The following is a 25,061-nucleotide window of genomic DNA, read 5'->3' on the forward strand; positions in this document are numbered from 1 at the left end:
ACATCATCGCGCCCTCTGACCTGAACGTCACAGTCAGAGGACGCAAGGCGCCACAGCAGTGGGACATGGAGAGGTAAGTATTGCAAGTGCCGGAGCTCTGAGCAAGCGGGGAGGCCCACTCAGGGCGCCGGTGTCTCTGACGGTGAGTGGGCCCCCCTGCCTGCTCAGAGACCCAGACTTGCCCGGGTGCACCGGATGCTGACGCCGACCCTGCACATGACTGTTCTGAGGATCATTCACTTTTGGCATTACACACGACTTATGGTAGTGCTCACCTTTTTTTCTTCGAACAGTCATTCGATGAGATGTCCCAAACAGTCTACATGGAGCTTCATCAGAAAAATAACTTTACCCAAGTCCTCTGCAGTACAATCATTATGCTTCCAGCAGAATTCAGTCTATCCTTAATGTTTTTCAAGGAGAGAAGTGGCTTCTTTGTTGCCCATATTGGCCCCAGGTCAGTTTACTAAAGCCTTCACCTCATGGTGCGTGCAGATGCACTGATACCTGCCTGCTGCCATTTCTGAGCAAGCTCTGCACTGGTGTGGAACTGATCCTGTAGCTGAATCTTCTGTCTGAAATGATTGTGGCACTTCTTGGATTTTCACACCCTTACATTTTCTTCATCACTGCATCTGACAAATGGTTAATTAATTAGTCTTAATATCGGCATTGTTCTTTCTCATAAAACCCTTTTAGATGTAAGGCAATGATCAGTGTTCAAGTTTCCTTGGAGGTAACCATGGTTAATAGAAGACAATGATTTCAAGTACCAGACCACTTTTAAAACAACCAGTCTACTTTTACAATGACAGAGTAGTATCCGCTCCCTTGTCTTGTTAATACTTTTTTGAGTGCGAATGAGATTACTGAAGTGATGTAAGCAGATCATTTTGTGGCAGGTTGAAATTCAGTGGAAATGGGTTTTTGTATTTAAGTTAATTTTCATAGCAAGGAAAGACTTTACAATTTCTTGCAATTCATCTGCTCATGCTTCATAAAGTAAACCAGAGTTAATGCAAATTGCCACTATAAAAAGTTAAGCACATCTCTAATTGGAAGAGACTATGGTAATTAGTTACTGCTCCTCTAATTAGTCTTATCCATATAACATTTCAAGTATAAAGGACTTAGGATAGGTTTTGCCCAAACCTTTGGAAGAAACATTTGCTTGTAAATATATACTTAGCATGTTTACTAAAAGAACTCACTAATATTGCAGAAAAGTTTTATTTTCTTGTTTCTGTGAACATTCGTCTCATCACTCCAATAGAGATAATAGTCGCTGTTTACATCTTGAAAACACTTGCTCACCGATGAAACGGAAAGGATGGCTTGTTTGTATCTATAAGTCAGCTTCTATTGTAGGCTATTGTTCCATTGATACATTGTTTGTTCTGCTATTTTGCAGCTACGATTTGTCATTTTGAGGTGTATACTTGTATATCAGTCAAAATGATTTTTGTGGTGACATAAATTTCAAATCAGAATTTTGGTATTTAGATTAATAGTTGTTCCAGTTTACATTTACAAACAATCTATCCTTGCAGATTCTCTTGTTTGAACACCCTGAGTTTAAAGGCCACCACTGGGAAGTGACCAAAGACCTTCATTTACTACAAGGGGAGCCTAACCAGCATGGAGAGCGTCTCACTAATGTGGGCTCTTTGAAAGTCTTTGGAGGATGGTAGGTATAAAGTTGTCAATACAAATAATATTACAAAATAACGGAATGGTTTACCAGGTTAATGTCTTTCCATTTCCCTCACCTTGCCACTTTTCTTGAATACAGTTGGGTAGGATATGAGAAAGAAAGCTTTCATGGTCACCAATACCTTCTAGAAGAAGGGGAATATCAGAACTGGTCTCAGTGGGGAGGTTGTACTGAAGCGTTGGGATCACTTCGGCATATCCGCACGGTGAGGATTTTAAAGATGTTAGTCTATTTTTCATGCATCATTGTTAATTTTTTTATGTGTTATACATTACACATTTTCTGTTCCTTTAGGATTTTTCAGAACCTGAGATAATACTATATGAGAAGCCAGGTTGCTTAGAAGGTTCGTGTTTGCGTCTGAATGAAGCACTGGCAGATATAGAGGTTGCTCAATATGGGACTAATACTTGCTCTGTCCAAGTCCTCAATGGAGTGTAAGTTTGTTTTTAAAAAAAGTGATTTTAATAATTTTTTAATCATACCTTTGAAATACTTAGACTCATTCTATTCCTTAGGTGGGTGGCGTATGAGAATGTTGACTTCTCAGGAGAGCAGTATATTCTAGAAAAGGGGATTTATCACAACTATCAAGACTGGGGAGCTAAGGACAGCCATATCAGTTCTGTGCAGCCAGTACTACAGGTAACATATGTTCATAACCAACTATAATGAGGGTTTTGCTATATATGAGCTTACAATTTTCATGCCATTAGTTATGGCACTGTAGCAGTTGTAGCAAATATTTTACCTGTTTTCCATCATCAGTTTTCATGTGGATTAGTGGCAAATACAATGATTTCATGTTTCACATGAATCTACCACATCATCCCATTCTAACATTTGCAGCATGCATAAAAATTTGCACATATGCTTTCATCCGGTGCGAAAATGTTTTATTGTAAAGTCCTGTTGCGTTTTATTGAACTTTATCTTCTACAAAAATGATCCAACGTGTGAACATGTCCTAAGGCCCCACTACAAGTGCTGCCAGAAAAAATAAAATTAATGAAAAAAGTTCTGCACCCAAACTGGGAACTGGATCTAACGGTTGATTTTATGTCATTAGATTTCATTACCCTTTTCATCATTTTATCGATTATTTCTTTTAATAGGTTGGAGGTCAGAATCTTCAATATTTACCTAAGGTGAGAAAAACAGTTCTGGTTCATATATACAACAGAAAGTGTATAATAATAACAAAACCAGGCAACATAATAGATACAGGAGGGGGATAAGGGCACTAAATAGTGCGAAGTAACCCCCCACCCAACAAAAGAACCAACTCCATAAAATATGTGAACAAAGAGTACAAAAGGAGCATAACGGAAATCAAAAGAGGTAATAATGCTTTATTAAATTACATGTAAAAGTGTAACATACACATAATAACAATATACTAGTACAAAAATACTAGGTACTATTTTTATACGGGTGCAGCTACTCATGCGCACCTGAACCAGCACACGCAAACCTTATGCTTGTGTATTGGCCCTATTGGCGGTGCACCCCGGGGGTTGTCCACTTATGTTTTAACCATCCTTGAGCACTACGTATATATTTTTGTACTAGTATATTGTTATTATGTGTATGTTACACTTTTACATGTAATTTAATAAAGCATTATTACCTCTTTTGATTTCCGTTATGCTCCTTTTGTACTCTTTGTTCACAGAAAGTGTATAATGTAGTAGAGGGGGGAAATGTAAAAACCCTGTAAAAATGTATGTACACATGTTCAAGGGAATCTGTGACCAGGTTTCTGCTATCCCATCTGAGACCAGCATGCTGTAAGGGCCGATACTCTGATTCCTGCAATGAGTCACTTACTGAGCTGCTTGCTGTCATTTTGATAAAATCACAGTTTTATGTGCTGCGGATCGAGGAGTTGTCTGAGTGCGGAGCTCAGTATAACCCCACCCAAACCACTGATTGGCAGCTTTCTGCCTAGGTGCAGTGTACACAGAAAGTGGCCAATAAGGAGTGGGGTTATACAGAGCTCATGAATGTGCTTGACTACCTGGCAATAGGTTACTAGTCCTCTAATAATGATTTCCTGCTTTATCAAAACCACAGTCCAGTAAGTGACTCATTGCAGGAATAAGGGTGTCTTTCTCTACTTTATGCTGTTCTCAGATTAGATGTATTCATTTGCAAAATTCTCATTTCTGGGATAAAATCTGTATTAATTGAAGACAGATTGTTAAATTACTGAGATAGGAGATTTTTCTATCCACTGGCTAACACGGTACCAAGATATATTTCTTTCCTGAGATTGGAGATGGCAGTTGTTACTGCTAAGATTCTATGTAGATAGAGGGTGGAGAGGAGGATGGAGAAGCTGGAGAATCCTGCCCAGTCTACATAGAAATGTGTCTGTAGCAACTGACATCTCCTATTTCAGTAATGTTACAGTCTGTTTTCACTGAATACAGATTTTACCCCAGAATTGAGAATTTTGAGAGTGAATGATCAGTCCTGGTGAAGAAAGTAGGAGATTTCTCTCATAAAATATATTGCAAAGTTGCTTATTTTCATGTGTATTATTCATTTAATAAATAAAAGGTACATCTAAGAGTCTAATTGTTGTCTTTTTAGCAATCCATTTTATGATTGTGCTCACAGACTAAGGCTATGTGCACACGTTGCGGCTTTTACCACGGAACCGCAGCGATTTTGATGATGCGGGTCCGCAGCAGTTTCCGTTGCGTTTACAGTAAACATGTAAACCTATGGAACCCGCAATCCGCTGTGCACATGCTGCGGGAAAAAACGCGCAGAAACGCAGCGGTTTACAATCTGCAGCATGTCACTTCTTTGTGCAGAATCGCAGCGATTCTGCACACATAGAAGTGCATTGATCCGCTTACTTCCCGCATGGGGCTATGCCCACCATGCGGGAAGTAAGTGGATCATGTGCGGATGCTACCCAGGGTGGAGGAGAGGAGACTCTCCTCCACGCCCAGGGAACCATATTTTTGTAAAAAAAAAAAAAGAATAAAAATAAAAAATAATGATATACTCACCTTTCAGTGCTGCACGCGGCCATCCGGTCTCAGGGTTGCTATGCGAGCAGGGCTTGCGATGACGTCGCGGTCACATGACCGTGACGTCACGAAGGTCCTTCTCGCATAGCATCTTTGGAACCGGACCGCCGCCTGCAGCACCGAGGAGATCGGGACGTCAGAGGGTGAGTATAATCATTTTTTTAATTATTTTTAACATTACTATTGATGCTGCATATGCAGCATCAATAGTAAAACAAGTGCAGGAGTAAAACCCGCAGCAGAAACCGCAAGACAAACCGTGATAAATCTGCAGGGATAACCGCCGCGGGTTTGCCCTGCAGATTTATCAAATCCGCTGTGGGAGAACCCGCAGAGGACCCTGCCTACGTGTGCACATAGCCTGTTACTGTAAAGTAAAGCCTTCGATTTACTGTAAATTACTCCCAAAAAAAACTAAGATAAATATTGCATTAACACTACTTCTGTTGTGTGCAAATATGTACGGTAATTAACCAAGTCTATCAAAGGAAGTTGTCTATAGGTCACACATCTCAGTACATTTTAAATATATATGTGATTTTTATTAAAAATATTTTCTTTTATAAAGTTATCTTTTTTTTCTGGGTTTTTACAAAAATAAAAAAACCCTAATTTTTTGTTGTTATTTTTCTCCAGACCTTTGCACCATTATTTAAATGTATCTGCATTTTATCAAATTGATTTGGGACTAACTGCTGGACTGTGTATGTCTTTTAATTTTAGATACAACTTTTCTCCGAGCCTAACTTCCATGGTGACCGTGTGATGCACACAGAGGACCTTGTATTACTGCCAAAAACCTTTTCACCCCAATCATGTCGGATAGAAGGGGGCAGGTGAGAATTTCTTACTTTTAGTTTTATGCTTTAGCCATTTGATATCACTTTCCCTCCACTCTGCAGATGAACTTCTCCTAGCAGAACTTCAGAATTGCCACTAATCTGCTCAGTCACATGCCACCTGCTAGGTAGAATATAGTTCTCATAATAACTTTACGAGTATATCTTTGTCATTAAGGGCTTTAAACCCTTCCTAACATATAACGTACAGTTCCATCACATGTTGTGTCCCTGAGTTTGATGCAAGCTTGCAAGCCAGACCCGCATAATATTTCCAAGCATGTGGTGGCTGTCTTATTCAGCCGTCATCTGCCTTTAACAGCAATGGGTGAAGCAGACCTCCACCAGTGGCTGTTAACCTGTTAAATGTCACTGTCAATTTGTGACGACTGCATTTAATGTACACTGGCAGGGAGGAAGCGCATCATTCTATGCGCCCTTCAGCACGCCAATGACGTGATCATGGGGTGCCAATGGGTTGCCATGGCGGCTAGAGATCTGCTGAAGACCCCCGTGCAGGTCATTATGGTACTTCTGTGAAAGCCAGCCTGTAGCTGACGTTCATTGGAGACCGTAATTCTCGCTGTACATAGCAGTACTGTAGTATTACTGTGTCCTCTGCCTTTGACAGAGTGGACCATTCCCTATTACAGACCCTCTCATCTCTTGGCATCACTGACTTGGCCCTATCTTGGATTTTGTCGTACCTAACAGACCGGACATTCAGGGTCTCCCACTCACACACCACCTCCTAATCTCAACCCTTATCTGTTGGAGTCCCGCAAGGTTCAGTCCTAGGGCCTCTGCTCTTCACCATCTATGCCTTTGGCCTTGGCCCATGGCTTTCAGTATCATCTCTATGCCAACGACACACAGATCTACATTTCTAGACCAGATATCACCACCCTTCTAACCAGAATCCCACAATGTCTGTCTGCTATTTAATCCTTCTTCTCCGCTAGATTTCTAAAACTTAATATGGACAAAACAGAATTCATCATCTTTCCCCCATCTCACTCGACTCCCCCAACAGACCTATCCATTAAAGTAAATGGCTGCTCACTATCCCTAGTCCCACAAGCTCGCTGCCTCTGGGTAGTCCTTGACACTGATCTCTCCTTCAAACCACATATCCAAGCCCTTTCCACTTCCTGCCGACTTCAACTCAAAAATATTTCCCGGATCCATACATTTCTATACCAAGAATCTGCAAAAACCCTAGTCCATACCCTCATCATTGCCCGCCTTGACTACCTTAACCTCCTGCTCTGTGGCCTCCCCTCTAACACTCTCGCACCCCTCCAATCTATTCTAAACTCTGCTGCCAAACTAATCCACCCGTACCCCCACTATTCCCAAGCCTCTCCCCTCTGTCAATCTCTTCAAAGCCATGCACAACCTGTGCCCTCCATACATCTGTGACTCCCGGTACTTAACCTGTACGCAACCTCCGATCCTCACAAGATTTCCTTCTATACTTCTCTCTTATCTCCTCTTCCCACAATCGCATACAAGATTTCTCCTGCACATCCCCCATAGTCTAGAACTCCCTACCACAACATATCAGGCTCTCGCCTACCATGGAAACCTTCAAAAAGAACCTGAAGACCCACCTCTTCCGACAAGACTACAACCTGCATTAACCACCAATCGACCAAACCACTGCATGACCAGCTCTACCCTTGCCTACTGTATTCTTACCCATCCCTTGTAGATTGTGAGCCCTCACTGGCAGGGTCCTCTCTCCTCATGTATCAGTGGTGACTTGTATTGATTAAGATTATTGTACTTGTTTTTTATTATGTATACCCCTCCTCACATGTAAAGCGCCATGGAATAAATGGCGCTATAATAATAAATAATAATAATATAGCATCTTGGTGCATCTTTAGTCATGCATCCCTTCCCGTAAAGATGTGCCTTCTTTTTAACTGAGGCACAAACTGTGATTTACACTCAAATAGGTCTAAAAGGAAATGTGACAATTTAAGCGTAATAAAATTTTTTGCACATTTTCAAACAAAGTCAATAATCACTCGCAGTAGTAATCTGCTCTCTTGATTAAATTATGTGTGAATATAGCTCCTTTATTGATCTGTTCTTTCCACAGTTGGATTCTGTATGAAAATGAGAATTGCTGTGGAGAGCAATACATTCTCGATGAAGGGGATTATCCTACACGTACTGCTATGGGATGCCAGGCAATAAGTATGGTAAAATCTCTTAAAAAGGTTCCACTTGTAAGTATCAAATTAGGCAGACCTGTGCATTTTACTCATATGCGACAGTATAAATGAATAGAAAAGAATAGAGAAATAAATGTTTTTTTCAGAGCTGCCTCACCGCTGCTGCCCCTTGTCCTGTTGAGATGGCTTCTGTGGCAAGATCACGACTACAGCATTTGACTGATGCAGCCAAACAATGGACTTAGCGGTGATGCAGAGGTTAACAGCAGTAGACTGCTGCGCCAAGTGATTGGCTGCAGCAGCATTCAAGTACTGTAGATTGGATGTGTCATGAAGACTATTATTGATGACTTATCCTCTACTAACATTATTAGTGAGGGATATATAAAAATGTAACTGATATGCAATGCTTTACTGTATGTCTCATGTCACATCCTGTCGGCTTCTGCAATGATTTTTACAGAACCCAACAAATGAATTACCGGCTATTCTCCTATCTAGCTCTGTATAAAATATAAAGATATACAGTATATGTGTGTCAATGACATATATACAGTATATATCTACAGTTGTGGCCAAAAGTATGGACACCCTTGCAATTCTGTCAGATAATACTCAGTTTCTTCCTGAAAATTATTGCAATCACAAATTATTTGGTATTATCTTCATTTAATTTGTCTTAAATGAAAAAACTCAAAAGAGAATGAAGCAAAAAGCAAAACATTGATCATTTCACACAAAACTCCAAAAATGCCAGACAAAAGTATTGGCACCCTCAGTCTAATACTTGGTTTGCACAACCTTTAGCCAAAATAACTGCGACCAACCACTTCCGTAACCATCAATGAGTTTCTTACAATGCTCTGCTGGAATTTCAGACCATTCTTCTTTGGCAAACTGCTCCAGGTCCCTGATATTGGAAGGGTGCCTTCTCCAAACTGCCATTTTTAGATCTCTCCACAGGTGTTCTATGGGATTCAGGTCTGGACTCATTGCTGGCCACCTTAGAAGTCTCCAGTGCTTTCTCTCAAACCATTTTCTAGTGCTTTTTGAAGTGTGTTTTGGGTCATTGTCCTGCTGGAAGACCCATGACCTCTGAGGGAGACCCAGCTTTCTCACACTGGGCCCTACATTATGCTGCAAAGTTTGTTGGTAGTCTTCAGACTTCATTATGCCATGCACACGGTCAAGCAGTCCAGTGCCAGAGGCAGCAAAGTAACCCCAAAACATCAGGGAACCTCCACCATGTTTGACTGTAGGAACCGTGTTCTTTTCTTTGAATGCCTCTTTTTTTCTCCTATAAACTCTATGTTGATGCCTTTTCCCAAAAAGCTCTACATTTGTCTCATCTGACCAGAGAACATTCTTCCAAAACGTTTTAAGCTTTTTCAGGTAACTTTTGGCAAACTCCAGCCTGGCTTTTTTATGTCTCGGGGTAAGAAGTGGGGTCTTCCTGGGTCTCTTACCATACAGTCCCTTTTCATTCAGACACTGACGGATAGTACGGGTTGACACTGTTGTACCCTTGGACTGTAGGGCAGCTTGAACTTGTTTGGATGTTAGTCGAGGTTCTTTATCCAACATCCGCACAATCTTCGTTGAAATCTCTTGTCAATTTTTCTTTTCCGTCCTCATCTAGGGAGGTTAGCCACAGTGCCATGGGCTTTAAACTTCTTGATGACACTGCGCACGGTAGACACAGGAACATTCAGGTCTTTGGAGATGGACTTGTAGCCTTGAGATTGCTCATGCTTCCTCACAATTTGGTTTCTCAAGTCCTCAGACAGTTCTTTGGTCTTCTTTCTTTTCTCCATGCTCAATGTGGTACACACAAGGACACAGGACAGAGGTTGAGTCAACTTTAATCCATGTCAACTGGCTGCAAGTGTGATTTAGTTATTGCCAACACCTGTTAGGTGCCACAGGTAAGTTACAGGTGCTGTTAATTACACAAATTAGAGAAGCATCACATGATTTTTCGAACAGTGTCAATACTTTTGTTCACCCCCTTTTTATGTTTGGTGTGGAATTATATCCAATTTGGCTTTAGGACAATTCTTTTTGTGTTTTTTTCATTTAAGACAAATTAAATGAAGATAATAATAACAAGGACTTTGTGTTTGCAATCATTTTCAGGAAGAAACTGAGTATTATCTGACAGAATTGCAGGGGTGTCAATACTTTTGGCCACAACTGTACCTATACTATGTGTAGACATTTATTTTATCTATTCTATTCTAACCTGCCAGTGTGATTTTACTGTACACCGCACTAAATTGCCGGCTTTTCTAAAGGACACCGGTGCGTTTTTCTCGCAAGTCACACTGATGGTCCATGTGGTGTGCAAGTTTTTCTCGCACCCATAGACTTTCATTGGCGAGTCTTGGCCGAGATACGCTGACAATTGCAGCATGCTGCGATTTCCCTCGCACGTATAATACGGCCGAGAAAACAACGGATGATGGGAGCTGCCCCATAGATTAACATTGGTCTGAGTGCTATGCGATTTTTTTTCTCACATAGCACTCATCTGTATTCCTCACTAGTGTGACTCCAGCCTTCAACAGATAGCCTGCTCTACTCTCTGCACACTACCTGTGCTTTCTCCTTCTAAAAAATAAAAAACAACACACTCTGTTAAAAATACCGATATTACCCTCATTCAGTAACCAGTGACCAAAAAATGGTAGATACTAGTACTGCAGAATAAATAATTGATTACGGCTTATACAGTGGGGCAAAAAAGTATTTAGTCAGTCAGCAATAGTGCAAGTTCCACCACTTAAAAAGATGAGAGGCGTCTGTAATTTACATCATAGGTAGACCTCAACTATGGGAGACAAACTGAGAAAAAAAAATCCAGAAAATCACATTGTCTGTTTTTTTTATCATTTTATTTGCATATTATGGTGGAAAATAAGTATTTGGTCAGAAACAAGCAATCAAGATTTCTGGCTCTCACAGACCTGTAACTTCTTCTTTAAGAGTCTCCTCTTTCCTCCACTCATTACCTGTAGTAATGGCACCTGTTTAAACTTGTTATCAGTATAAAAAGACACCTGTGCACACCCTCAAACAGTCTGACTCCAAACTCCACTATGGTGAAGACCAAAGAGCTGTCAAAGGACACCAGAAACAAAATTGTAGCCCTGCACCAGGCTGGGAAGACTGAATGTGCAATAGCCAACCAGCTTGGAGTGAAGAAATCAACAGTGGGAGCAATAATTAGAAAATGGAAGACATACAAGACCACTGATAATCTCCCTCGATCTGGGGCTCCACGCAAAATCCCACCCCGTGGGGTCAGAATGATCACAAGAACGGTGAGCAAAAATCCCAGAACCACGCGGGGGGACCTAGTGAATGAACTGCAGAGAGCTGGGACCAATGTAACAAGGCCTACCATAAATAACACACTACGCCACCATGGACTCAGATCCTGCAGTGCCAGACGTGTCCCACTGCTTAAGCCAGTACATGTCCGGGCCCGTCTGAAGTTTGCTAGAGAGCATTTGGATGATCCAGAGGAGTTTTGGGAGAATGTCCTATGGTCTGATGAAACCAAACTGGAACTGTTTGGTAGAAACACAACTTGTCGTGTTTGGAGGAAAAAGAATACTGAGTTGCATCCATCAAACACCATACCTACTGTAAAGCATGGTGGTGGAAACATCATGCTTTGGGGCTGTTTCTCTGCAAAGGGGCCAGGACGACTAATCCGGGTACATGAAAGAATGAATGGGGCCATGTATCGTGAGATTTTGAGTGCAAACCTCCTTCCATCAGCAAGGGCATTGAAGATGAAACGTGGCTGGGTCTTTCAACATGACAATGATCCAAAGCACACCGCCAGGGCAACGAAGGAGTGGCTTCGTAAGAAGCATTTCAAGGTCCTGGAGTGGCCTAGCCAGTCTCCAGATCTCAACCCTATAGAAAACCTTTGGAGGGAGTTGAAAGTCCATGTTGCCAAGCGAAAAGCCAAAAACATCACTGCTCTAGAGGAGATCTGCATGGAGGAATGGGCCAACATACCAACAACAGTGTGTGGCAACCTTGTGAAGACTTACAGAAAACGTTTGACCTCTGTCATTGCCAACAAAGGATATATTACAAAGTATTGAGATGAAATTTTGTTTCTGACCAAATACTTATTTTCCACCATAATATGCAAATAAAATGATAAAAAAACAGACAATGTGATTTTCTGGATTTTTTTTTCTCAGTTTGTCTCCCATAGTTGAGGTCTACCTATGATGTAAATTACAGACGCCTCTCATCTTTTTAAGTGGTGGAACTTGCACTACTGCTGACTGACTAAATACTTTTTTGCCCCACTGTATATATTCAATATAGTAACTTACAGCTGATGTTCTTTCTGATTGAGGTCGTTCACTTTTCTCGTCTTTTCCTTCTGGCCCAGGCCGACAAGATGACTTCTTCCAGCCATATATAATCTGCAGAGTTTATTAGAGAGATACATTTGACCATCATATTTCCAGCACCATCCAAAATTATTCCCAACCCACAAAAACTTCACATTCTGCCTGCTTTACTACAGTGACCATAATAGTTCAAAAATTGTTTCATTACTTTTTTTTGGCCTTATAGAAAGTACGATGGCCCCCACAGTTCCTATATATATAGCATGAGGCCAAACAGTATTAAGTATGAGAGGAACTCAGACCATTATATATAGTTAGATGGCTCCAAATGTCCAATTATATATAGTATAATGGTCCCATGACTCCCTTACATACTGCATTATGTCCCCTGCATACATAGTATGATGGCCGACACAACTCGATAATACAAAAAACAATAAAAATGATATTCACCTAATCCTGATACCTGACAAAGCAGTCTCCGTCTGCTCTTCTGACTTTACAGCGGGCCTGCAGAGGCGGTGCGATGTAATGATGTCATAGCGCCTACTGCATGAGTTCGCTGGCATCTCATAAACTGCAGGCCTATGCAGTCTGTAGCTTACAAAATGGACAGTGATAGGGAAGGGAACTTTGCCTTCTAGCTCTATCATGCGATTAAACTGTGTCAGTATCATGCTGACACAGACACAGTTCAACGTGGCAGTTGATGAAGATCAAGGGCTGCGCCAAGAAGTTCAAGGCCAGAGCCCTGGATCTTTGATGTTAGTGATGTCCTGGCCCATAAATTATTGTCATAACGCTAAACCTGACAGAATTAACCTAAAATAGCAATGACACACAAAAATAGTCCAATATTTTTTTTTAAATGTGAAAAAAAATCCTGAAACAATAATATTGATAACCTAGCAACTAAAAACATTAAAACCAGTACACTAACATGTCTTACAATGTGTAAATACTGCATGTGTAAATAGTGTCGGATATTGAAGGCCGAAAATGCTTGAGGACATTGTGTTTTACATAATTCCTTGGCACTAAACTAGTGTGTAGGTAAACTCGATCACTGGATTGAAGTGATCCAAATTCAGATCTCAGCGGAAAGGTTACCTACACAGAGATTTGATAACTCGTTGGCAGTATAATGGTTAATTGGGTAAATTTGGTGGAAAAAGTTAATGCCCTTGTTTTTGTCTAGTTTTGTTTGTTTTGAGCCTTTTTTTCTTTGTACGCAATTTATTATTCTATTTGTGCCTTTTTTCGAAGTCTGTTTAATTTGTGTTCATTGGTGGATTTGTTTAAGACTAGCCCTTATGGAAACCATAAACGCAACCTATAGACAAGGCCTTAGTGTGGTACATGCCAGAGTGATCTTTATTACACTATCTCTCTCTGTGACATAGGATGGCTAGCCCTGCTATTTGGCAATAGCTATTAGTAGAGATGAGTAACGAGTTCCCTGGTCTCTGGTTCAACCGTCATGTTTGTAGTCCATGGCACCTTTCCCAAACCGCTGCAAACCTCCACCTCCCAGCCGCTATTCCCAACATTTCTACTGATTAGTATTCCCAACGCAACGTCATTGCTACAGCACGATGCACGTATGACATTGTGCTAGGCCTGCTAATTACAAGGTGTTACAAGGGAGGAAGTTCACAGGACTCTAGTCCAGTGGTCACGGACTACTGATATGGCCCCTGGACCAGGGTGCTGTGAATCTTTTTGCTCAACTCTAGCTATCAGCTATGCTACTATATTTGTACAAAAATAACAAAGCACCATTATTTTGATACGTTTTCCTTTCAATATTTTGCAGTATTTTTCGACACCTTCAATATCACTTCATGGCTTAGAGAGATTTGAAGGCAAGGAGATAGAATTCACTAGTTCAGTTCGGAGCCTGCAAAGTGAAGGCTACAACAACCATGTGCTGTCCATTAAAGTGGCGAGTGGCATGTGAGTAATTGTTTATTCATACATATATCGTCCTGTTTCTTATATTCCTTCTCACAAACTGTACAGGACTTCACATACAGTGTTATCCCTTAATGTTTTTTATTTATTATTTTGCTTTCCATTTTTTTTTATAATGCAGATGGGTTGTTTATGAGCACAGTGATTTTCGTGGAAGACAGTGGCTACTAGAACGGACACAGATCACTAACTGGTTGCTATTCAGCGGCATTCAGCGAATCGGATCACTTTGTCCTATTAGACAGGTAGGGTCACTGCAAATACTGTTAACTGTAAGCCCAAATACCAAGATGACAAAATTTTATGTGCCCATATTCCTGGAGGAGCATGCATAATTAGTATTTTTATTTTATAATTTATTCATGTACTTATTTTAACCTGCAAAACCATAGATATGAGGTCAATGCGGGTTGAGGAATCATAAGTTTAATCTGGACTAACAATACCATGTATCACATCTAAGGCAGTATCAATCTAAACCCTATATCTCTTCACTTTCTCACCTGTTTCAGAGGAGGGTATATTTTCGACTTCGGAATCGTGCCTTAGGCTTGTTCTTAGGCGTCCCAGAGCCAGCTGAGAACATGAAAGCTGCACGTGTCCAAGTCACTGAGCCAAGAGTCAGAAGCTGTAATCTTTGGTACTATGAGGAAGGACGTGTTAAGAATCAGGTTAGTGAAAAACATGTTTGCATCTGTGTTATTTTTTGGCCTCATACACCAAAATTGTTACTGTAAAAGGTAGTAATCCATGCAGAATAAATAAAAAATCTTAAAGGGAACCTGTCACCCCGAAAATCGCAGGTGAGGTAATCCCACCGGCATCAGGGGCTTATCTGCAGCATTCTGTAATGCTGTAGATAAGCCCCCGATGTAACCTGAAAAAGGAGAAAAAGACGTTATATTATACTCACCCAGGGGCGGTCCCGCTGCTGGTCAGGTCGGATGGGCGTCTCCGGTCCGCTGCGGCGCCTCCTATCTTCTTTCCATGACGTCCTCTTCTGATCTTCAGCCATGGCTCCGGCGCAGGCGTACTTTGCTCTGCCCTGTTGAGGGCAGACAAAGTACTGCAGTGCGCAGGTGCCGGGCCTCTGACCTTTCCGGCGCCTGCGCACTGCAGTACTATCCTCTGCCCTCAAGAGGGCAGAGCAAAGTACGCCTGCGCCGGAGCCGTGGCTGAAGATCAGAAGAGGACGTCATGGAAAGAAGAGGCGCTGGAGCGGACCGGAGACGCCCATCCGACCTGACCAGCAGCGGGACCGCCCCTGGGTGAGTATAATCTAATGTCTTTTTCTCCTTTTTCAGGTAACATCGGGGGCTTATCTACAGCATTACAGAATGCTGCAGATAAGCCCCTGATGCCGGTGGGATTACCTCACCCGCGATTTTCGGGGTGACAGGTTCCCTTTAAGACTGTTTTCACCTTAGAGGCAATAGTGGAAATCTAAATTTGTAAAATGAAACCTTATCAAAAAGTAAAATAAACTCAATATAGCCCTATTATACCACTCTTTTACACACCAAAACACACACATTAATGTGAGGCCTTGTGGGGATTTTTCCTGCTCACATTTTTTAGTGTTGTCACCCAGTTACTATTGGCTCAATAACATTCTAAGCATTTTATTGCCTTGCGTGTACATGTAAGTTGCGTGATTAGTCAGAGTGTTTATGACTGCTCTGCCCAATCATATAGCTAATTATGCACCTATGAACTCATAACTGCACAGTTAAATCCCCTTCTTTGTATTGAACTCTATATTCAGTGTAGGGTATGTACACAAAGCAGGACATGATTAGAAAGATTTACTCCCTACAGCTTCCTGACTCAGTAAGGCTATTCTGGATACTTGTGAATAGCCACTGAGCATCAGGTAGAAGCAAGACCACCTGTTCTGACTTTATACACCTTCTATAATCCACATGGATTAATTTGGAGATGTAATAACATATTTGACCCATTTTCCCTCAATAGAGTAGAAAAGCAGTGCTAGAGGTAAGACTCTGGCGCTACTGCATGGTGCTCTTTACATGGCCCACTTATTAGTGTATTGTGCTGGGAGCATATTGGCTATAGGTCTCATAGGGAGCTTTGTGATTTGGGGGGGTTGTTATAAGCACACTTGCCATGTCTGATATGATTACAGGCACTGATTGTGTTTGACGATGTTATAGAGGTACTAAATGTGACAGGCACGGTGATCAGCACTGGAATGTGTATCTAGAAACTCCACCATAGGAAATTCCCACCCCTGCATGGTTCTCTTTAATTCTATATTAAGATGCAAGAAATGTCTATCTCTAAAAGAAACTACCGTACGTATCTTCTGTATCTCCTTATAGATGACTCCTCAAATGAGCCTGCAGGTCATTGGCATGGCTACTCCAGGGACGAAAGTAGTCATGTGGTCCGAGGGGCGCAAACCAATTCAAACTTGGTCTCTTGAGGATTCTGGTCATATATTGAGCTGTTTATTTGAGGGTTTGTGTCTAGATGTAAAAGGTAAGAAGTTAAAGCAGTATTACTAAGGTTTCTGGCATATATGCACTATATTGCCAAATAGTCAAGTCTGGCATTTTGGTGAAGATTTCACTGTACTAAGGTGTGGTGCTAAACTCATTACGAGGTGCAAGCATATTTACCTATCATGCGCCACTGCAATAAATGTGCTTTATTAAGAGATACAAGTACCTTTCTATCATGATTTACACCTCTTTTTTTTAATATTTTGATGATGTCACTTTCCAGCTAAGCACTGCACACTGTTGTGAATTCTGCTCTTGGGTTCCCTCCGGTGGTTGTAAGTGGGAATGCAGTTGTCTCTGAGTCACAGTCCTGGCCAGGTGTATCTGATGATTACAATTCGGACTGGGATATTTAGGTGTGCAGGATCCTTTAGCCTTTGCCAGTTGTCAATGTTCCTTGTGAAGTGATGGATCACTTTCTGGCTTCTCCTGCTTGCTGCCAAATTCAGCAAAGATAAGTGTTTGGTTTTTTGTATCTGTGGCACACTGCTGTGTGCTTGTTTCAGTTTTATTCCTGCTCTGATTGTAGGATTCACTGGAGTTGCAGATTTATGCTCCTACATCTATTAGTTAGATGTAGGAAGTTTTTGTAATTTCTGCTGTGGATGTTTTTGAAGGGTTTTAATACTGACCGCACAGAACTCTGTCCTATCCTGTCCTATCTAGCTAGTGTGGCCTCCTGTGCTAAATCCTGTTTTCTGCCTGTGTATGTTTTTTCCTCTCCGACTCACCGCCAATATTTGTGGGGGGCTGTCTATCCTTTGGGGATTTCTCTGAGGCAAGATAGTATTCCTATTTCCATCTTTAGGGCTAATTAGTCCTCCGGCTGTGATGAGGTGTCTAGGTGTGTTAGGTACACTCCACGGCTACTTCTAGTTGCAGTGTTAAGTTCAGGATTGCGGTCAGTATAGTGGCCACCTTCTCCAGTGAAAGTTCTCATGCAGCTCCAAGGTCACCGGATCATAACAGCACACTTTTCAAAATGTTGGCCAAACTTGACAGGATCAAAATAAAAATGCCAAAAGTCACTGCATTTTTTGCATAAACTACATTTTGCACAAAATTTTTATGACCTCACAAACAGTTTTTGGGACTCAGTGGCGTACTGCCATTGGCAGCAGGCCACACCACTGCTATGTGGCTCATGAGCTGGGTGTGCCCAGTGGTCATACTGGGCCCCACCTACGCCCATCAGCATAGAATGATAGGAGTGGAGGCATCTGCTGAGGCTCCCTACTCCATCACCATTCCTCGAGCAACCCCCTTGGTCGGGAGGGGGGAATCTGTCAGCGCCAGCAATAATGATGGAGGAGGGAACCTCTTCAGATGCCTGCACTCCTATCATTCTACCTCGACATTTGACATGTCAGTACAGCGGGTGCGATGATGTAATTATATGGCGCTTCACACCACAGGCTCAGCAGACCGAAGCATCGGGTGGAATAGGGACAGGTGAGCGTTGTATTTATTTAAATCAGTGACTGGTGGCCATAATAGCGTATGGAGGACCATGGGGAGATTAATTTTAATGTATGATGGACCATGAGGGGTTCATTATATTCTATGGAGGATTATGGGGAGTTCATTATATTGTATGGAGGACCATGGCGAGTGCATTATATTATATGGAGGACCATGGGGAGTGCATTATATGCTACGGAGGACCATTTGGAGTGCATTATATTGTATAGAGGACCTTGGCGAGTGCATTATATTCTCTGCAGGACCACGGGGAGTGCATGATCTATTGAGGATACTGGGGGGCGCATTATACTATATAGAAGATTATGGGGAATGCATTATACTACATGGAGGATTATGGGGGTGTATTATACTATGTGGAAGGCTATGTGGGGCTATTATAATATTTGAAGGGCTATGTGGGGGGCCATTATATTGTATGCAAGCATTTATACAGTGTGAAGGTTTGTGTTTTGTCTATCATACTGTGTGGAGGGCTATTATACAATGTGGGACTATTATCCTGTATGTAGCCCCATCATTATTATTATTATTACTATTATTATTATACATTTTTATAGCGCTATTTATTCCCTGGCGCTTTACATGTGAAAGGGGCAGATATAGACAAGCACAATAAGCATGAGCAAAGCAAGTCACACACAAGTACAGAAGGAGAGAGGACCCTGCCCGCGAGGATTCACAGTCTAAAGGGGTGTATACTGCATGGAGGGCTGTGGGGGGGTCACAGTTGGGGGATCATACTTTGTTGTTGTGGTCACCATATTTTGCCGTGGGAGTACAGTAGGGTCATACAGAGGCTAATGTGGAGGGCTACACCATGGGGGAATCATACTGTGTTCGGGGGGTACTTTTTATTGAATTTAAAGATGAATCTATGACTTCAGCAGGAGGAAAATTACGATGTAAAGACTGGAAAGTTGTGAGATATGCTATTTTGTAATCCGGCAATTACCGTATATACTCGGGTATAAGCTGACCCGAGTATAAGCCGACCCCCCAAATTTTGCCACAAAAAACTGTGAAAACTTATTGACTCGAGTATAAGCCTAGGGTAGGAAATGCAGCAGCTACCGGTGAATTTCAAAAATAAAAATAGATGCTCCATACCGTTCATTATTGCCCCATAGATGCTCCATATAAAGCTGTGCCCCATATAATGCTCTGCACCGTTCATTATGGCCCCATAGATGCTCCACATAAAGCTGTGCCATATGGAATGCTCTGCACCGTTCATTATGGCCCCATAGATGCTCCACATAAAGCTGTGCCCCATATAGAATGCTCTGCACTGTTCATTATGGCCCCATAGATGCTTGACATAAAGCTGTGCCCCATATATAATGCTCTGCACTGTTCATTATGGCCCTATAGATGCTCCTTATAAAGCTGTGCCATATATAATGCTCTGCACCGTATGATTATTACCCCATAGATGCACCATATAAAGCTGTCCAATATATAATGCTGCTGCTGCTGCAATAAAAAAAAAATCACATGCTCACCTCTCTTGCTCAGGACACCGGCGCTTTCAATATTTACCTGCTCCTCGTGCTGCTCCGTCTCCAGCACTGACGCTCAGCAGAGGTTGCGCACTGACTACGTCACCGCGCCCTCTAACCTGAGCGTCACAGCCAGAGGATGCTGGAGACGGAGCTGCACCGGAGCGAGGAGCGCTCCCCTCCCCGTATACTTACCTACTGCTGGCGCGGTCCTTGCAGTCCCTGCTTCTTCCAGCGCTGCATCTTCTTCCTGTATTGAGCGGTCACAGTTACCGCTCATTTTCAGTCATGAATATGCGGCTCCACCTCTATGGGAGGTGGAGCCGCATATTCATGGCTGTAATGAGCGGTACCATGTGACCGCTCAATACAGGAAGAAGATGCAGCGCTAGAAGAAGCAGGGACTGCAGGGTCCGCGCTGGAGCAGGTAAGTATAACTAGACAGCCCCCGCTCCCCCTCCCCTGCCGACCCCCGGGTATAACTCGAGTATAAGCCGAGAGGGGGACTTTCAGCCCCAAAAAATGGGCTGAAAATCTCAGCTTATACTCGAGTATATACGGTATTTAATTTTTTTGAGGGGTGGGGGACCCAAATAAAACTTCTGCTATGCGGCCCCATGATTTCTATGTAAGGCCCTGTTGGGACTTAAAGGCCTAAACTCAGCAGTAAGGCTAGGTTCACATTGCGTTAGTGCAATCCGTTTAGCGCATACGCTAACGGAATGCGCTAACGCAATGTACAAAAAGGGATTGCGTTTAGTGATCCCGATAGCGCAGATGCCTGATCTGCGCTAGCGAGAACGGACCCAAAAACGCTGGAAGCAGCGTTCGAGATCCGTCAGAAAATAACAGGACATCGCTAACGCATGCCAAAAATGGCATATGTTAGCGATGCGTTAGATACATTGCGGTCCATGGGTGCGCTAAAGGATCCGTTACATTGCGTTAGTGGCGCTATGTAACGGATCCCGTTAGCGGACTGCCACTAACGCAATGTGAACCCAGCCTAAGGCCATGTGCACACGTTGCGGAGGATTGCTGCGGATCCCCAGCAGATTTGACGCTTGTGGATCTGCAGCAGTTTTCCATGAGTTTACAGTACCATGTAAACCTATGGAAAACAAAATCCGCAGAGATTCAGAGATCGACAATGAACTTCTGGAGTGAGTTTGCTGCACTGAAAGTAAAGGGGCCGATTAAAATTGCACACCCCACTTTTCAGTTTTTGAATTTCCACAAAAATTTAAAATAATCAATATATTTCGTTCAGCTTCACAATTGTGTTCCACTTGTTGATGATTCTTCACCAAAACTTTACATTTAGTATCTTTATGTTTGAAGCATGATATGTGGGAAAAGGTTGAAAAGTTCCAGGGGGCCGAATACTTTTGCAAGGCACTGTAGTTTATAGTAAAAGCGATTTAATGATTGCTGGTTCAAGTCTCCTAAGGGAACCAAACATTAAAGTAAAAATGTACATAATAAAAAATATATTAAAAAAGTATTTTAAACTCTCCACTTCTAGTGAATGAGTTTCCTTTTTAATCGATAAATAGATGTTTGCTGTGTTGAGAAGTAAATTCTGTAAATCAGTTCATCATAATATTGAACAAAGTGATGCATATACATAAAACACATATAGACCTTCTACTTTATAGTTTTCAGAAATAATAATTGCAGTAAACGGCAGTGTATAAAAATCATATTTTGATGTCAGAACTTGACCAATATTATATATAGATATTACTAGCACTATTAGCGATGTGGTGTATATAAATTTCTCAGGAGGGTCCTCTTTCATGTAGTATCCCACTCTCTTATAAAAAAAAATTGCTGAGCAGCCGCCGAGTGTATTATCTGTTCTTGGTGCAGCCGAGGATCATAATACACGTTAGGCGCGGAAGACTTTCTTTATTTTCAGATTAGTAGTGGTCAGGAAGCTTCTCTTCACTCTTTTAACCCCTTAACTTAAAGCACCACTCCAGTGCCTTTTTATATTTCATCGTCAGAATGGTATCACTAATGCCCATAGTGAAATGCTTATCAGCCGTCTTCTTCTGTTCTCAGCACCGCTCTGGTCGCTCTTCTGCAGTTTGTGACCTGCTGGATCGCTCCAGTGTTTGCTGGGTGAGCCAGAAGTCACTTTTCAATGTAATTCCATGAGAGGCCGAACAAGGTTTTCATAGACTTACACTGGGGGCTTGTGATCCTTACCTCTGACTTCTGGTCAGTGAAGAGCTGTGGTCACAGGATGGAGGATCGGGACTGGAGCAGTGCTGGGAAGAGGAGAAATGGCTGGTAAGTAATTTACTAGGGTAGGGAACAGCAATTATTGATATCCGTTTTGTATATTTTCAGTTTTGTTGACTATTATGATGAATTGATTTACAGAAATGACTCCTGAACATGACCAACATCTACTATTTTACTGCTGAAAATGAAATTAATTCCCTAGAAGTGAATATTTACGATAAAAAAATAACCGGCTGTTAGCTGCAACATGCTGCTGCGATAATCATGAAATAAATATTATTTGTGTAAATTTTAAACTTAGAAAGGTGACTAATATTAATAAAGTATAATTAATCCAGCTTGCATCTTGGTCCAGACTTATAGATAAAATACCAGTTTTGCATAATACACAGTGCTTTCTAACTAACTGTTCTTATTCATGGGAAACCACTTACCCAGTACTTAAAATGGCTTGTTCAAAATTTGTGAGATAATATATGGAGTGGACATCTACTATATAATTGTCTAAGGGTCACTTCCGTCTGTCCTTCTGTCTGTCACGGATATTCATTGGTCGCGGCCTCTTTCTGTCGTGGAAATCCAAGTCGCTGATTGGTCATGGCAAAACGCCCACATCCATTGCCACGACCAATCAGCGACGGGCGCAGTCCGGCGGCAACATTGCCGCTCCTTCCTCCCTGCAGTCAATGCTCGCTCCATACTCCCAGCAGTCACCGCTCACACAGGGTTAATGCCAGCGGTAACAGACCGCATTATTCCACGGGTAACTCACTCCGTTACCGCCGCTATTAACCCTGTGTGACCAAGTTTTTACTATTGATGCTGCCTATGCAGCGTCAATAGTAAAAGGATCTAATGTTAAAAATAATAATAATAAAAAAAAAATCATTATATAGTCACCTTCTGCCGCCTTTCCCGCTCCTTGCGACGCTCCGGTAACCGCTCCATGCATGCAAGCGGCAGGTTCCAGTGGCAAGGATGGTATGCAACAAGGACCTGTCATGTCATGCACGAGAAGGACCTGCCATGATGTCACGGTCATGTGACTGCGACGTCATCATGGGTCCTGCGCTACCAACCCTGGGACCGGAAGCTGCCGAGTGCACCACACACAGGTGACATGACTACAAGGGCTCCCTCGGAAGGTGAGTATATGTTTATTTTTTAACCTGTGACATACGTGGCTGGGCAATATACTACATAGCTGGGCAATATACTACGTGGCTCTGTGCTCTATACTATTCCGCTGTGCAATATACTATGTGGCTCTGTGCTGTATACTACGTGGCTGGGCAATATACTGCGTAACTGGGCAATATACTACATGGGTGGGCAATATACTACGTGGCTCGGCAATATACTACGTGACTGGGCAATATACTACATGGCTGGGCAATATACTACGTGGTTGGGTAATATACTACATGGCTGGGCAATATACTACGTGGGCTGTGCAATATACTACGTGGACATGCATATTCTAGAATACCCGATGCATTAGAATCGGGCCACCATCTAGTGTTCTCTATATGCCTCAATAAGTTTCAATTTTTTTTTTAAACTGGAACATGCTGTGAGCTGGATTAATTAGACTTTAGTAGGATTTGTGTATGCAGCAGGCTCACGCTGGCTCTGTGCCCAAACCACAAGCAAGAGGAGGATGATAGTGGTGAGCTGGACTGTCTCTTAATCTTTCTATTTTTAAAAGTTGGCCTTTGCAAAATAACTCACGTTAGGTTTTCCTCATGTAGCTGAAGTACTGTAATACTTTTTCTAAGCTTTCTCTCTTAACTTGCAGGTGGACACAGTTATGACTCGGACCATGTTGTGGTGTGGGAGACAGCAAAGGACAGGCTAACACAAGTTTGGGATCTTGAAGTGTTCTGAAACAATTAGTAGTTTATTTTATGGACCAGTGATGATCTGTGTTCCTGTTATTCTGCTGAATATATTACAGCGCAAGACATCACTTAATGGACTTTCAGTAATTTTTACCAGGTTTCCAGGAGCCATTCATCATCCCATGCTGCTTCCTACAGTTTTACCGCAACATTAAGATGCAGTCTGACACAACTTATGAACCTTCTACTCCAACATGATAAAATAAGATGCCGTTTCCTGCCCACAATTCAATTGATAAAAAAAAATCTGTTAAATGTGAAACCGCAGCTGAAGCGGACGGGTACCGGAGATGTTCTATGTATAGTTTTATTAAGCAACTCTGTGTGTAAAGTTTGAGGTACTAGAATATTTATATTGTAATCATATATATTTTTATACAGTTTCACAATCTTTGTCTTTTCTAATTCACAAGCTTGTGGTGATTTTGTATATAATATACTATAATATATGGGACTTATTAAACGGAATGAACACTCAGCTGGTTCTGTAACATTTGATGTATTAAGGCCCCTGTTTATATGCATGTACAGTAAGCAAAGGTAAAAATGCTAATAAACAACAAAACACTTTGTGGCACAATCAGGTTTATTCTACAGATCAGGTTCAGAGAAAATGAGAATAGACATTTATCACTTGTCATCACATTTGCCATCCGTGTTTTGGCTTATCTTCATCAGTCCGTCTTCACAGAAAGTGGTCAGTCTAGGATGTAGTGGAAGACTAAAAATGTAAGTATGATAAGTAACATGGCTGACATGCCTGGAGCTCCATTCAAAGTAGATGGCATTTTATCGTCTCCATTTGCAGTTGAGTTTGCCTAATGTGAAGGAAAGAAAAACAAAGTATAAACAACTTTTATATTACTTTACAAACCAAAGTATTTTCAGGCGTTAAGGTAAGAACTTATAAGGTGCGGCTGGGAATCACGTCAGCATGTCATTTTACATTGCATATTCAGTTTTCAAATACTTGCTAATGTGTGCATTTTTCTTTACTTGTGAAACAATTTATTGGCTTTGTTTTAGACCACATTGCAGCCACACTGTGGCTGAGAAGGGAGTCCTTACCTATGTGCTACTTGTTTCCTTAAAGTTATCACAGTGACTGTTCAAGTACAGGCTCTTGGTGCACCATGGCATGGCCAAACATTCAGGGTCACCTTCCCATCTGCTAGTTTTCTCTCTATCTGAATTCCCCCTATTTTTTGAATGACAACCCTATCTTAATGGAGCCAGGAAAGCGTGGAGAATAGATG

At 41.8% G+C, this 25,061-nt stretch overlaps 1 protein-coding gene across 2 annotated transcripts in view; it reads left to right on the top strand.

Annotated features, from left to right (window-relative positions):
- CRYBG2 (crystallin beta-gamma domain containing 2) overlaps window positions 1-24,375 on the top strand; it is a 387,765-nt gene extending 363,390 nt beyond the window's left edge. For both annotated transcript variants that reach the window (XM_069756757.1, XM_069756758.1), the window contains 12 exons: window positions 1,551-1,687; window positions 1,793-1,919; window positions 2,009-2,151; window positions 2,233-2,359; window positions 2,830-2,862; window positions 5,485-5,597; window positions 7,711-7,840; window positions 13,985-14,124; window positions 14,264-14,387; window positions 14,655-14,813; window positions 16,485-16,644; window positions 23,703-24,375. In XM_069756757.1, coding sequence (XP_069612858.1) covers window positions 1,551-1,687; window positions 1,793-1,919; window positions 2,009-2,151; window positions 2,233-2,359; window positions 2,830-2,862; window positions 5,485-5,597; window positions 7,711-7,840; window positions 13,985-14,124; window positions 14,264-14,387; window positions 14,655-14,813; window positions 16,485-16,644; window positions 23,703-23,791 — 1,482 coding nt within the window. In that variant the 3' untranslated portion in view covers window positions 23,792-24,375. The remainder of the gene's footprint in view (window positions 1-1,550; window positions 1,688-1,792; window positions 1,920-2,008; window positions 2,152-2,232; window positions 2,360-2,829; window positions 2,863-5,484; window positions 5,598-7,710; window positions 7,841-13,984; window positions 14,125-14,263; window positions 14,388-14,654; window positions 14,814-16,484; window positions 16,645-23,702) is intronic.
- The last annotated feature ends 686 nt before the right edge of the window (window positions 24,376-25,061 follow it).

The sequence above is a fragment of the Ranitomeya imitator genome, chromosome 3 (assembly GCF_032444005.1).
Source record: "Ranitomeya imitator isolate aRanImi1 chromosome 3, aRanImi1.pri, whole genome shotgun sequence".
In the NCBI taxonomy this organism is placed as follows: Eukaryota; Metazoa; Chordata; class Amphibia; order Anura; family Dendrobatidae; genus Ranitomeya; species Ranitomeya imitator.